Here is a 14,782-nt window from a genome sequence, read left to right on the forward strand (position 1 = left end):
CATGTGTGTGTGTGTTCATGGATAGCTTTCACCCATTACTCAGCCCCTGTGGAGCGTTCCAGTAATAGCAACAGGGCCGAGAGAAGAAAAACAAGAGAAGAAAGGAGAGAAGGTTAAAAAAGAGAGGACTATCTTAGGGGTTGTTTCAGACTGTTTTCTTATCTGTGTCACATGGCATCTCATTACAGAGACATGTGAAACGAAGAGATGCATAGCAGCACAGCAATGATTCTGGGAATGTCTGAAGGACAGTAATGATATTTAGCAAACAGATGATCTAATTACCTCTAAAGGCATTTTAACTGACCAGACGGCTAACTTTGCTTGTTATTTGCACATTAAACTCACATTAGACAGGAAATTAAGAGCTCATCATAGAGACGGTGTGCTGATTATATTGCTAAAATATCTGTGTGTGTCCTCAGGCATTCGGCCTCTCTCATTCCAGTCACCTCTTTTGTTCATCGCCTTCCCACAATTCCGTTCTGCAGATGTACATGCTAAGAGAGAGGAAGCAAGGGACAAAAAGAGTGGGGCTACTTTGCTCCCGGTAACGGATGAGTCCTACTTTTCACTCCAGATCCATTTCAAGAATAATGACCTACTGTAAAGGGACAAGAGAAGAGAGAGATAGAGAGAGAGATAGAGTCGGGAACACGTTTGAATTTATAAGTGCCGCTGGTGTGTGTTCTGTCATCTATGCCGGCTTTCTAAACTGGTTCTGGTGGTAAGACACTAAATATAGACATCACTTTTACACTACTGCCACACTCACACACACACACACCCCTCAAACTGATATACCAGAGAGGGGAAGGACACATGAGAAGGTCATAGAAAGAAAGCGTCTCCTGGACTGTAAAAAAATGCATTTCTCTCCATCTAAAAAATCAGATCATTAAGACAACTCAAAAATCACACGGAGGATGTACGTGGAGCAATTCTCGATGAGAGTAGAAAAGGGTCTGTCCATCATTTATTAATGATGCCGTAGAGACCGAACGGGCCGACCTGCCAGTGCTCCGGGCCCCCTGCTGCTCTGCGCCAGACTGAGCCAGATCTACACTTTCATCTTCTCTCGGTCTCAACCAGAGTCACCGTAGCCTTCCCAGCAGAGCCTCCACTTCACATGGAAGAGTAGCTGCTCCGCTGTGGTTCAGGTTTATGGGGTCATAATCACACAAAGCCCATGTGAGTTTTTAAGTAGGGCAGTGCTATACTGGTTACACTATGGTTGCCTTATTCATTAACAACTCAAGTTTATGTGAGATTATGTGAGATTTCATGTTATGGCCAATAAACAAAAAATAGCCTATATTAAAATTCGTTTTTTTTTTCTGAATAAATAAAAAATGAAATCCCAAAATTTAAATGAGCTGATATATAAGAGTTATATACATCAAGTGAATGTTCACATTTGATGTGCAGTATGATGATATATATATATATATATTGAGATATGCACTAAAAGTGTTTTAAACATGAATTATTCGTTTTAAATATTAAGCATGCATTAAAGGACTTCAAAGACAATTTTAAATGCAAATATAAAATAGGAGAAATCAAACATATAAAATCTGAAGATCTAAAATTTACAGATACCAGTAGATGTTAAAAATCTTTAATGTCAACTGATAAGTGAATAGGTAGCCATATATTGTATAATTTTCAATAATGTACCATCGTTCTATGTGGTATTTAAAATAAACAATAAAAATTATACATTTATTCAGCAAGAATGCATTAAATTGATCAAAAGTGAGAGTAAAAGATTTCCATTTCAAATAAATGCAGTTGTTTAAACTTTCTATAAATCACAGAATTCTGAAAAAAGAGCCACAAAAAGCACAAAACATTGTTTTAATGATGAAGAATTACCAAATGAGCTCATAAGAATGATTTCTGAAGGATCATGTGACTCTGAAGACTGGAATAATGAGTGCTAAAAATTAAGATTTGACATCACAAGAATATGTTTAAATAGAAAACTGTTATTTTAAAGTGTAATAATATTTTACAATATGTCTGTTTTGCTTGATTTTTGATCAGATAAATGCAGTCTTACCAAGCCCAAACTTGTAAAATCGTGCAGACAGAAGTCACCAGAAACATAGTGTTAAGCAGGTAGAAAGACAAAGGCAGTCTCTCTCTCAAAACCCTGATAGATTTTCTTATATATCAGTTTTACTTATTGGTACTTGCTTCCTCTCACTTTGTTATCCTGAATTTTCCTCTCCTTGTGACTCTCATTCCTTCAATTATCCCTAGTGACAACAGCAGGGTGTCGAGGTATGACATGCCCTTAGAAAAGCCCTCCAGACCATGATGGAGAGAAGTCAAATGATGCTTTATACTGCCAAACACTCATCGTTCATGAAGGAGACACGAGTTCCTACTCCGCTGAGTGTGTGTATGGAAGCGGCGATATGTTCAGAATCCACTGACAGCTTAGCTCGTTAACACTGGTTATTTGCATACGCATGCCCTCTGGTAATCACCTGACAGGAATGTGAAACAGAGGAAGAAACGACTAAACTAGCTGAACATTTTATCTCATTTCTCTGCCAGAAAGATGCTTTCTTGTTCCCGTCTTTCTTCACTGTCACTCTTCGTTCTCAGTCTTTGTTCCTGTCTGTCAGTCTTTCTTGCTCTTTTGACCTCTTTGTTAATAAGTGATGCTGCTAGATGTATTTGTAAGCTCGTGAAGTTAGAACTCTTGAGAAATGCTCTTTGTACATGTGAGGAACTGTGTTCTGCCTCCATCTAGTGGTGATGAAATACATTGCATGTTAGGTTACATTTTTATTTAATCAGAATTCAAGTTTTCCAAGAAGGATAAACAAATGGCATAGTAAAAGACCTTGTGTAATAATAAGTGTGTCAAGTTCCCTTGTTCTGCCATCAGCTCTGACATAGAAATGCTTTCAGGATGAAGAGCACAATGGTCACAAAGTAACGCTTTGCTCGTGTGTGTCTTTACAGGTCAAGCTTCCGTTCCCAGTCGATCAAATCACAAATCTTCCACGCAACGACTTCCAAATGATGGTGAAAATGCACAAGCTGTCCTCAGAGCAGCTGGAATTTATCCACGACGTGCGCAGACGCAGTAAGAACCGCATCGCTGCCCAGCGCTGCCGCAAGAGGAAACTTGACTGCATCCTGAACCTTGAGTGTGAAATACGCAAACTGGTAAGCACACAAACACCTCACTGTCTCTGTCCTGCGGTATGTGACACAACATCTATATTTTACACATCAGCCTTTTTATCAATCACCCCAAGCGGCAGGGGACCTTATCCCGCAGGCTGCCACTTTGCAATGGCAGGCAGCATCCCTACCTGTCAATCACAGAGCCAGTCCCATGCTGTTTCCATGATGGAGGCGGAGCCGACTGTTTCTGATGTGTGATGCGGTGTATGTGTGTGAAGCCTGGCAGCCTGCGCTTTGATGCCACATGTGCATCCTTCTCTATAATCTCGCAGACAGCAGCAGGAGAGATGCCTCTCCTCCTCTTCTTTTTCTCCTCCTGCTCTTCCATCCTCTTATCGTCAGAGTTTGACAGCTATATTAAAGCTCAGCTGAAATGAAGTTGTAGCATGAATGAATTTATGAAGAAGGGAGATGTGTGAAGTGTGTGGCTCTCCGTGGAGATTGAGAGCGGGGAGACAGTGTTAGTGCTGCAGGGTGACCTACATAACTCAGCTGGTCCCTATAGATCACTGTACATTCATAACAACGTGTGAATGCATGCGTGTGGAGCACGTTTGGACTGTTGTGGGGACCAGAAATGTTAGTAGTAAAGAGTAGTAAACCATGAAATAACCTCATTGTGGGCAGGCTTAAAAGACAGTAAATAATGTTAAATGAAAACCTACATAATATAATTGTGCTCAATAAGTGTTTATTTTACTGTACAATTAAAAAACGATGAATATGCAAATATCATGGAATTTTATAATATAATTTTTCAGTCATTTTAATAAGATCTTTAAAAGTCATAGACATTTCTTTTATTTACTGACTTATGTTCAATACAAATATAATGAAATATTTCAGTGCATTTTAAATAAAAATAAATTACAACATTATTAATGTATTGTAATGTACCGTTCAAAAGCTTGTGATTTGTAAAATTTTTTAATGTCTGTTATGCTTGCCAAAGGATGCGTTATTTGATTAAAAATACAGTAAAACAGCGGTATTGTGAAATACTATTACAAATTAAAATAACTTTTCTACATTGTTCTTTTCAAACAACTGTTTTTGTCAAACTGTTTTCCACACACACTCACAGACACACACACACACAAATTATTTTAAAATGCTGCTTTGATGCTCAAAAAACATTTCTTATATTTATATTTTTCTGGATTCTTTAATTTAAACATACAATATTTTGTAACATTAAAAATCATATAAAAGCTTTTTATCTATGTCATGCATATTTGCTGAATAACTCTATTACATATCATATGTACATACATATAAGATAATGTTCAATATGAAAAAGTATAGTTATTTTTACGCTGCACTGGAATATTGATATTTGATATATTGATTAAGAGTGGAAAACATGGCACATTAGATTATCTGATAAGTGTTTTCAACCTTAACTGATAGAAGTAAATCTAATCATTAAAAAAAATGATACTTGACATGCAAATTTGCAAATAATGTGTCTCTCCCAAACGATGTCTAAAAATACTCATTCGTAATCATTAACAGCTCGGAAAATCATGCAAGATCATGGTTATTTATTAGTCAAAGAGTGTGTGAACTGTGCTGCACACAGGTTTCAAATGTTTTCTGTGTTTTCTGTGTGTCCACCCCGCAGGTGTGTGAAAAGGAGAAGCTCTTAACAGAGCGCAACCAGTTGAAGACGTGCATGGGAGAGTTATGGGAGAGTTTCTCCTGTCTGTCTGAGGAGGTGTGTCGAGACGTGCAGCTGAGCCCAGAACAGGTCCATCACTACTGCCCCATTCTGCGCCCCGGCAACCAGGCCCTGCCCACCGGCAGCATCGACCTCACCGCTTGCTCCACCCCCGAACAGAGCTTCCACAAATCAGCCACAACAAAAGACGGTCAACCGCGACTGACCCAGTGGAAGACTGGAAACGGCTCCGAAGACACAAGCAACGACAGGGAGGAGCAAGAACCTGGCTCCGCCTACCTGTCCCTGGAACAGTCCAATCAGACGGTGACGGTAGACTTCTGTCAAGAGATGACAGATAAATGTACAACCGACGAACAGCCCAACAGAAAGGACTGTACCTAATGACAGTGGTTTCTCTGTGTAGATTTGTTTTACAATGTTTTTATTTTTTATCATTATTTAATTTAGATTTGTCTTCTGATGAACCCTCAAAAATCGAGGGCTGTTGAGATGGCCAGCCTCTGCCAGTGTTTTTGATTTTTTTTATATATCTATTTATGTCTTTTTATTGTCTTTTTTAAAACAAAGGTTGACACTACAGTTGTCTTAACAGCAGCAATACTGTTCTCCAGGTTCTCTCTCGTTCAGCCATGGCAGAGTGGCTGAGACCTTCTCACAGAACTTCACGATGGTGCTACACCTTTCCATGACAGTGACAACACTGTCTGTTTCCATTTACAGTCCATTCAGATGGGATGGGCTCTGACCACATCTCAAATTCAGACCTCTATGGACCTAGCAGCAGCTTTTTGCTCTCTCTCTCTCTCTCTCTCTCTCTCTCTCTCTCTCTCTCCACTTAATCTCTACTACTCCTTCTCTTTCTCTTTGTGGCCCTTGTCACAGTAAATTCAAACTCAGGAAATATTCTGAATGTTCAGTATAACTCATGAAAAAAAAAAAATACCGTTTAGTTTTTTTCCTACAGCAGCTAGACTGTAAATGTCCATATGCAAAAATGTCTTCTGCATCATACGTTAGTAGTGTCTGTGTACCGCAACACTTAATTTGTACAGATGGTGGTATCTAAAACATTCCTCCTTTGCCTTCCACAGCACTGATACGAAAGAAAGTACGACGGAGCGACGAATGATTCGCATCGAAGTTTCGCCCCCCTTTTGCGTCAGCAATACTTGTACCGTTGGATGTTTTCGAGAAGTGCTTGCTCGGCAGAAAGCATATTGTAAATAGTGCGGCGCATGGAGATGGTTTCGGTTATATTGTACAGGTAGAACTTTAGATGGCTTTTTCGTTTTTCTTTGCTTTCTTTTTACTGGGGTTTTATCAAGCACCTTTTTGTCCCAGAGGGAAAGTTGTTGCTGTTTCCTGTCTCAAATGAATTCCCCATGACGATGGGTGTGCTTAAACTCAGGAAACTAGCATTCTTACACTCACGCATGCACACACACGCTCGCATACGAATCCCCCCAGCCCAGAGCAGCACATAAAGCCCCTTGCATGTAATTTGGATGAAAACGGTGTGCATAACAGTGAGCTGTTCTCCTTTAAATGTGAAAAAGTGCTCTCTGAGGAAACCTTATTTCTTATCAGTATTTACAGTGTGTTCACGGACACCTCCGAACAGTGTTATCTAAAACAAAACGTCGTGACGATCACACACCCTTTCAGTTTCGGCCCATTTTACCGCTCTGACAGGAACGGGAAATGATGTTGAAGTCAGTTAAAGGGCCTTGCTCTTGGCTTTTTTTTCTTCCCTCAGCACTCCTTGTCCGTTTAGCACTTCAGAAAGGGTAGATTTCTTTTTCAGGACCCTAAAAAGTCTGAAATTGAAGCACTTAACGCATACACTTAAAAGTGTCTTTTCAGCCAGATGATCTTTAGTGACTTGGTATCTTATAAAGAACGTTTTCAGGTTCATTTAAATAAAAGAAAAAAATAGGGGAGTGTTCAAACTGCATATTTATGGAAGACACTAAACAAAAATAGCATCTTTTTAAAAAGCAACGTAAATCTGATCTGAGATGGATGTGGACTAAACCCATTTTTTAAAGTCGTCCTGTATTTCTCTTTATTGTACATTTGTTAGACACGTATATCCATACTAATGGGATTGCATGCTGCCTGTTTGTTTTATATATTTTGTTTAGAGTTCCTTTGCCTCAAAATGTAGGCCTCAGAAAACAGTTCGATGGTTGTTTCCTCTGGTTTAGTTTAGCATAAACTGAAAGCGTTATTCTTGAAAAATTGGATCTCCCAACAGTTGGGAATGCCTCTCATTTGACATAGTTCTATATTATTTGAATGACCTTTAACCCCTAGAGCTCTATGTATGCGTGCTTATGTATTTGCTAGTCTGATTGATAAATATTCAGATATTCCCCTCTCCCTCTCATATGCAAGCACACACACACACACACACACGCACAGACACACACACGTCACACTGGGTGGAGTGTGTCTCCTGGGATGTAGAATCTAGAGGTGTTGTGATGAATAGTTGTGCTGTTGTTTTCATTGTGGATCTTTTTCTCTTTCTCTCTTTCTCTTTTCTCTAAAGAAATTGAAACAGTATTTGCCATTTCTAAATTGTAATCAGGTACATGACTAGAACTAAAGATTTATGGGTCCAAGTGGACATTTGTGCACACATATGCAAATCATCCCTATAATGATGCGTTTTTCTTATTTCATGTTGTATAGATAACGAAGCGTGGAAAGCATGAACTTCCACTTGACAAGCACACTGTCGTACACTTGAGAATCGATGTCCACAATTTTGACACTTCTGGAGAAAAAAAACAAAACAAAAGGTCACACCTGCGTCAAGGCGATCTAAAACAGTTCCCCAAATTTGCTTTTATTTATGTTCCCTTGCATAGCAGTGTTTGTTGTGCTCTTGTTTATTTCTGTGCTGTCTGTGATACGGCTGACTCCTCACGCTTGCACACTTGGCCTTAAGAGCCTGGGGATGCTTCGGTTCAGGCCGATGTTTCGATGCAGATGTGGAAGAAACGGTGGAAGAAACCGGGAGTGAGTTACACGGATTGGAATTCTGACCTCTGTTAGCCTCTGTTACCAAACGCTGCATCATGTTTGCCTTCACAGTGACTTCAAGGGTTCGTCCTGGTCACAGGTCAAATAAGCTTATTAGCTCTCCTCTCAACAACACTTCGGCTCGTTTTTGTTGTTTTACAGAGGTTTTATTTTCATATCAGACTCATGGTTGCTCTTGTATCTTGTCTCAGGGTGCGTGCCAAGGTTTTAATGTTTTTTTTTTTTTGGTTTTCAGACATTTTTGATGGTAGCTGGTGAGCTCAGCTTTCGCTCTTTGCGTATTTTTGTGTCTTGCGTGTTTTTTGTTTGTGTGTGTGTGTGTCTTATAAAGCTAATGGGTGGGTAGCATGATTTTTATTTGATTTTTTTGTAGAGTTTCTAAGCTAAGAATAATTGATTCGTAAAGAAAACCAACTAGTTTTGCACACTTATTTTGGATGTAAACCCAACAAGGGCTATGAAATATCTCAAAATAAAATCCAGCAATTCGTTTTTGGTTGTCAATTGGCTGCTACAGCTAATCGTTTAAGCTTTCGATTTGCAATTGTGTTCAAAAGACGTGTATTTTAAGCTTCGTAAATGTATTGAGAACCAATACTGTACAAGAAAACACCTTACATGTCTTCATCTATGTAAGCTCCCATTTAATGTCATTTGTTTGAATAATTTGGTCGGTTTGTTTCGTTCGTGCTGCTCCTCTGAAATATGAACACTGGCGTTCCAAAGGGTTGCTCAAAAACATGCCTTTTTCACAATTTGCTTAACTTTATAAAACATTTAGTATTTGGACTGATAACGGCATAAGAAAAAGGCAAAATGTTTACAAAAAGGTGTCATGTTTTACGAGAATTTTGCCATGTACATAGAAATCGTGAGGCTCGTTCGAATGGATAGGTTTAGCATTCTGTCTCTTTGTTTTGTACATTTTTACAAGCGAACAGAGAAATGACCGTTTGATAACTATGCTCCTTTTCCTCAAGTTGTCTTTTTGCCCGACGGGGATGCTCCAGTGTACCATGAATACAAAGTGCACCTCCAACTTTGCCTTAGAACTTCCAGAGGCCATAGTTCACATACAAGTGAAGAGTGTATGCAGGGGCTGTGAGCCCCCATGTTTCGGCTAGCAGAGCGGACTCTCTCTCTCTCACACTTATCTACCTGTGAAATCCTTCATACCTCTCATTACTGGTCAATGACTGTATCAGCAAACTGCATCAGGTGTTTTTTCTACATGCTTTTTACACAGATTATATGGATTATTGTATTGGTAGATTTTGGTGCATCATTTTTAATGGAATAGCTCTTTGGCTTTTAGTCACACAAGTTGTTTTTTCTCTCTCTATCTCTCTTTCTGACTCTTTATCGCATTTTTTCTAGAAGGCTGTTTTGTGTTAATATTGTCGATTTGAGGTAGCTGTTCCTTTGCTTATTCTGGACTAAGAGTTATAATTTTTTTTTTTCATTTCGAAATGCTACATGACCCTAATGAATTTAACGACTTAAAAACCATTGTACATACGGTATTGTGCAGGACTCATTTTCATGCATTTCAATTGCTAGTGTTATATAATTGACAGATTTTGTCTAGACACCATTTCTGTTTATGAAATAAAGAAACATATCATGTAAGTTGTGTTGTAGTTGCTTGATTCCCCACTCATTGTTCAATAAGTGCATTTAGGAAAAAAATTATATTTGAATTTATAAGTTCTTATTTTTTTGTGTGTTTATATATATATATATATATATATATATATATATATACAGGTGTGTACAGAAGATTATTTAATACTGCACTGAATAAGCTATTTCACATAACAGATGTATATATGATGTCCACGAGACAAAATTATGATTTATAAAAAATTACCCCGTTCAAAAGTTTACGTACCCTTGAATTTTCATACTGTGTAGTTTCCTGGTTGATCCATGACTGTCTTTCTGTTGTTCATGACTCCTGCGTTGGTCCTGAGCAGTTTGGCTGCCTGCTGTTCTTCAGAAAAATCCTCCATCTCCTGCACATTCTTTGGTTTTCCAGCATCTTCTGCATATTTTAACCCTTTACAACAGTGATCCTATGCTTTTGAGATCCTTCTTTTCACACTAAGCTGAAGGCAATTGAGGGACTCATACATAGCTATTATAAAAGGTGGAAACATTTACTGATGCTCAAGAAGGCAACACATATTTCCACATGAAAGGTTAACTCTAATTTCAGTTATTTTCATAAAAGTGATTTATAAAAAAATAAATCAGGAAAAATTCATTCTGAAGGCCCTCTTTCCAAACTTGACCTGATTTAAGTTCAACAAGGCTGCACACACTCTGGTAAGTTTTATAGTTCTGTTTTAACCCGAGTTAAGTCAACTCGGTCACACAAACAATATAGCATTTGTTGAGGGGGTTTGAGTTTCTCTTAATTTACATGGGTCATGTTTGAGATTTGTAAATTGGTGATTTTCTAACCACCTTAAAGTCTTTTGTGGGTAGGGGAAAAAACATCCTGCATGTCAATTCATTTTTTGAATTTAATTATATATTTGTGAGTACCTCCGATTAATATTTGATAATATTGATGTATTATTGTAGCTGTATTTGTGAGAGACAAGAAAACTCACGTTTTCACTCACGTTTTGCCCAAGTAGCCTACTCAAGAATTAAAACATATCGAAATTTGCCTCAGCTGTGTGAGGAGATTTACTGTATCTAGTGTGAGACAAAATTTAGCTTATGGCCTGGGTGAGCCAATTTCCTGAAATCTGTTAGTAAGATCTATTTTGTTCCCACTAATGGAAATAAAATTAAAATTTTTTAAAAAGACGTGTATTCACGTTCAACATAGTTCAACATACTATAATCACATGAGGTAAAATATTTGTATAAAATGAAGTTCGCCACCAGATGGCAGTAGAGCAATTTCTCATTCTGGAATCATCTGCTTCAGAGCAGTTTGAGGTAATACAAAGGATGGATTTGAGATATTTCGTTATAATATTATTAAATATTAAGAATTACGTATAAAATGTTAGATAAAGACAACAAAAGTTCTAATAATAATATCGCAGTGAATACAAAAGCACTTTATTTAGCACCAGGGATTGGTAACTATTGGTGCTATTTGCTAAAAATGTCTTGAGAAAAAAAAAATAAAGCCCTTAAATCTTGACTGATTCAGAAACATATCAAATATCCACCACTATCGATAAATTGTACAAAAGTCTATTTTTAATTATTGTCAATGAAATGTCATAAGTCGATTTGCATTTTTAAGGAATGATTTATGATATCCATTACTCTTTGAGCTCAGTCGTAGATTATTATGCAAAATGTCACAGCACAGTTATTGAAAACCAGAAATGATACAACCACTGAAAAGAAATGTGTTATAAATGCTTTCTTCTTATTTTAAGCGTTTATTGAGAGCAGCACTACAGTAAGTCAGTTAAATGACTTTAATGTGTAATCATAATGTTTGCAGTAATTATGGAGTCAATTAAAAATAAGCCAGAGGAATACACAGCAATATCCATCCCATTGCTCTCTGCCCAGAGGACAGCTGATACTTCGAACTCCAAAATGTTACTTCTTCATGATTGAAGACAGTTCCAGAATCATGCTCTGAAAAGATAGAGAAGTTGTTCATATTTACTAAATTAATCATTAGCCTAGATATCAATATTGAAAATGTATACTCTGTATACATAATATATATATATATATTTTTTTGTTGTTGTTTCAAAATACCAAACATGTTCAAGAAACTGTTCGAAACTAGTAACTGGCTGTTAAGTAAAAATAATTCAACTTCTTAGATAGTGGTGTGGTGTCCAATACACATCAGTCTGGAGACTGTACACCTTGAGTTTTTAAAAGTGTAAAGAGCTCATAGCGCTCAACTGCTGTTGAGGAGGTATTCTCACTCCTACTCACCATTGACATTCTGCGTCCAGTGGCAGGAGGGGGTGTCATAGCTGGACTCTCCCCTTGAGCTATACGGTTAGCCTCTGTGTCCGATCCACTTTTGGAGGCTGCACTTTCGGATGGGCTTTCTGAAAGCCCTCGTGACATGAAACTGGATTTCCTGGCAGTGGGGTAGTTCCCGCTCTCTGGGGAATCGCTCTCCTCGCTGTAGTCTTTACATTGACTGACTCTGCTCTGTTTCCGTAACGCTGCTGGTATCTCTATGCTACTGGCTCTGAGTGAAGTTCTGGGCTGCTGACTGATGTTTTTAGGTGGTCCAGTGCCCTTGGGCCCAGACTCCTCACTGCTACAGGAGTGTGGACGGTTGTCTAAAGTGGGTCGTCGTTCTGTTGCTCCCAACTGTTGGAGAGCCTGAAATTCAGGCTGGCTAGGAAGACGGTTCTGCCTGAGGGGCTGCTCTGGTCCATTAGTGTCACTTTTTGGCACCTCTTGGCTAGATGGAGGAGCAGTCATTGGCATATAGAGAGACATGGGTGCTGTCTGTCCATCGGACACAGGTGCGAGGGAAGTGTGTGTCAAATGCATAAGTTTTTGTGGGGAGGAATTGGTAAGGATGCATACTTGTTGGACCATAGAGTTTTTCTTGGACCTGCAAATACTTTCATCATCTCCCGTGTACTTGGACCCATAAATGGCCTGCTTGATCTGTTTCACACCAAGGTGGAAAATCTCCAGGAGATTGAGGACCAGGGACACCCCTGCGATGACTAGCATGAAAATCATGAAGATGTTCTTCTCTGTTGGCCGTGAAACAAAGCAGTCCACGCTGTTGGGACAGGGCTCACGCTCACACTTGTATAACGGCGACAGTCCGATACCGTAGAGCACATATTGCCCCACTATGAATCCCACTTCCACTACTGACCTTGTTAGGATATGCAACACATATGTGCGCAGCAAGGAACCCCTCAGAGGAGCCTTCCTCACTTTCTTCTGCTCTTCCACCTTCCTAAGCTCCTTCTCAATCCTTTTGTGCTCCTCCAAAGCCTCCGTCTCCTCCAGCTCCACCTTCAGCTGAGCTTTTTTCTTGTGGCGCTTCTTATCCAGTGCCCGGAGCCGGTACAGTGCGTGTCCCATGTACACCAAAGAAGGCGAGGAGACAAAGATGATCTGTAAGACCCAGTATCGGATGAGGGATATGGGGAACGCCTGGTCATAGCAGACGTTCTTGCATCCAGGCTGCTCCGTGTTGCACACAAACTCACTTTGCTCATCATCCCACACGTCTTCGGCGGCAACCCCGAGCACAAGCATACGGAAAATAAAAAGAATGGTGAGCCAGATTTTGCCCACAATGGTGGAGTGAATGTGAACCTCCTCCAAGATACTCCCTAGCAAGTTCCAATCTCCCATTTTTGCATGGCCTAAAACTTAAAGAGTGAAGGTTATAAATCTCTAGATAGATAGACTACATAGGTAACATAAAAATGTTAGATGAACTACATTCAATTATAAAGGGAAACTTACATTTTTGTTGTATTCACAGAACACTTGCTGCATCAGTCCATCACACAACAACAATATCATACAACTCCAGTATCCTTTCCTCCTTGTGGGAGTGTTTAGTACTCTTCTGTGAACATTGCTTTGATGAATGAAGTCCAGTATCTCTGTGCATTGAACTCATACAATGCTGCTATCGATCTGTAGGCTGGACGGTACCCTGAGGGGATAACTTGCATCACAACTGTTCAGAGCGGGTCATGGGGAACATATTAGCAACAATTTCAAAATACCCCATGACCTGTGTGGAAAGTTTAGGTAATTAATAACAAATACTTGTAAAATCTGAATGCATCTTGGTATTGGCTATCCTGACTACCAAATTACCAAATGTCTACCAAAATTATAGACATTTTTACATATTTAATTTTAGCACAATGCTTCTTGAAACATTTATTGTTGTGTAATATACTTATTCACTAATTCCGAAAAATATCATGCAGTGTACAGTTTCTATTGTGCAGTATTTAGTAAGCAATAAGTCAGTATTTCATTAATAAAGCCTTTGTTTTTTGGCGAGACATGATGATCAATGAGACACATCCGATTTCATAGTCAAATGCTTGCAGGGTTATTTTTAGTTTTCTGTAGTCTGAGAGTGATGTAACAAGAGGGTGGCTGAAAACTACCTTCAGCTGTTAATGGCTTAGAAATAAGATATATGTAATTAACTGCAGAGTTCAGCAAGTGGATACTGTTCAGCTTGTAACCAATTACACTTCACTAGGCACAATGTTGAGATTTAATTACAGCCTGCCAGCTGAAGCTCATTCACTTACAGTAGGCCTATATTAATATTTAAAATATTATAGTGTTCATATACATGAATTTTAGTTAGAATTTTTTGTATGAATTCAGCTGTTATTTGAGTCTAGAAGTTCTCGTATAATTTTAGAAATGGCTAAAAACTAAATGAACTTTTTCAGAGGTGAAGTAAGGTTAACAACTGCCAGACTGTGACCTAAATATCCCATTTGTGCCTGGACCATAGTATTGTCGATGAGCTCTGAATTGTTCAGAGACTGCATTTATACCCACTGCTACAAACTGTAAAAGTAAGCCTAAATATTATGCTACGTTTCATAAGAAAACTCTTAACCACCAGTTGGTTAATATTAATAGAAAAATTATTCAAATTTAAAATCAGTAGTTTGCCCTTGTTTTTTGTTCAATCTAAATCAGACCGTATCATTTTAATTTCCCGATACCGTTTGGTTCAACAAAGTAGGTTCTATTTAATACCACGATATATAAAAACTTTATTATGAATTACTAATCCAAAATAAGAGCTACAAATCATTGAGGAAGATTATGCATTTAAGAATGCAGTTTAGAAACTGAAATATTCTTCTC

At 38.5% G+C, this 14,782-nt stretch overlaps 2 protein-coding genes across 5 annotated transcripts in view; one reads left to right on the forward strand and one right to left on the reverse strand.

Moving 5' to 3' along the window:
* bach2b (BTB and CNC homology 1, basic leucine zipper transcription factor 2b) overlaps positions 1–9,574 on the forward strand; it is a 93,807-nt gene extending 84,233 nt beyond the window's left edge. For all 4 annotated transcript variants that reach the window (XM_052586000.1, XM_052585998.1, XM_052586001.1 and 1 more), the window contains 2 exons: positions 2,983–3,189; positions 4,835–9,574. In XM_052586000.1, the coding sequence (XP_052441960.1) occupies positions 2,983–3,189; positions 4,835–5,275 (648 nt within the window). In that variant the 3' untranslated portion in view covers positions 5,276–9,574. The remainder of the gene's footprint in view (positions 1–2,982; positions 3,190–4,834) is intronic.
* Positions 9,575–11,324: 1,750 nt separating this feature from the next.
* gja10b (gap junction protein alpha 10 b) lies at positions 11,325–13,681 on the reverse strand. Its single transcript, XM_052586002.1, has 3 exons — positions 13,394–13,681; positions 11,876–13,296; positions 11,325–11,563 (listed from the first exon to the last, which is right to left on the reverse strand). Exons 2-3 carry the CDS (start codon positions 13,277–13,279, stop codon positions 11,525–11,527), a joined length of 1,443 nt encoding a protein of 480 aa, XP_052441962.1. The 5' UTR covers positions 13,280–13,296; positions 13,394–13,681; the 3' UTR covers positions 11,325–11,524.
* Between the last annotated feature and the right edge of the window lie 1,101 nt (positions 13,682–14,782).

Source organism: Carassius gibelio, chromosome B20, assembly GCF_023724105.1.
Source record: "Carassius gibelio isolate Cgi1373 ecotype wild population from Czech Republic chromosome B20, carGib1.2-hapl.c, whole genome shotgun sequence".
In the NCBI taxonomy this organism is placed as follows: Eukaryota; Metazoa; Chordata; class Actinopteri; order Cypriniformes; family Cyprinidae; genus Carassius; species Carassius gibelio.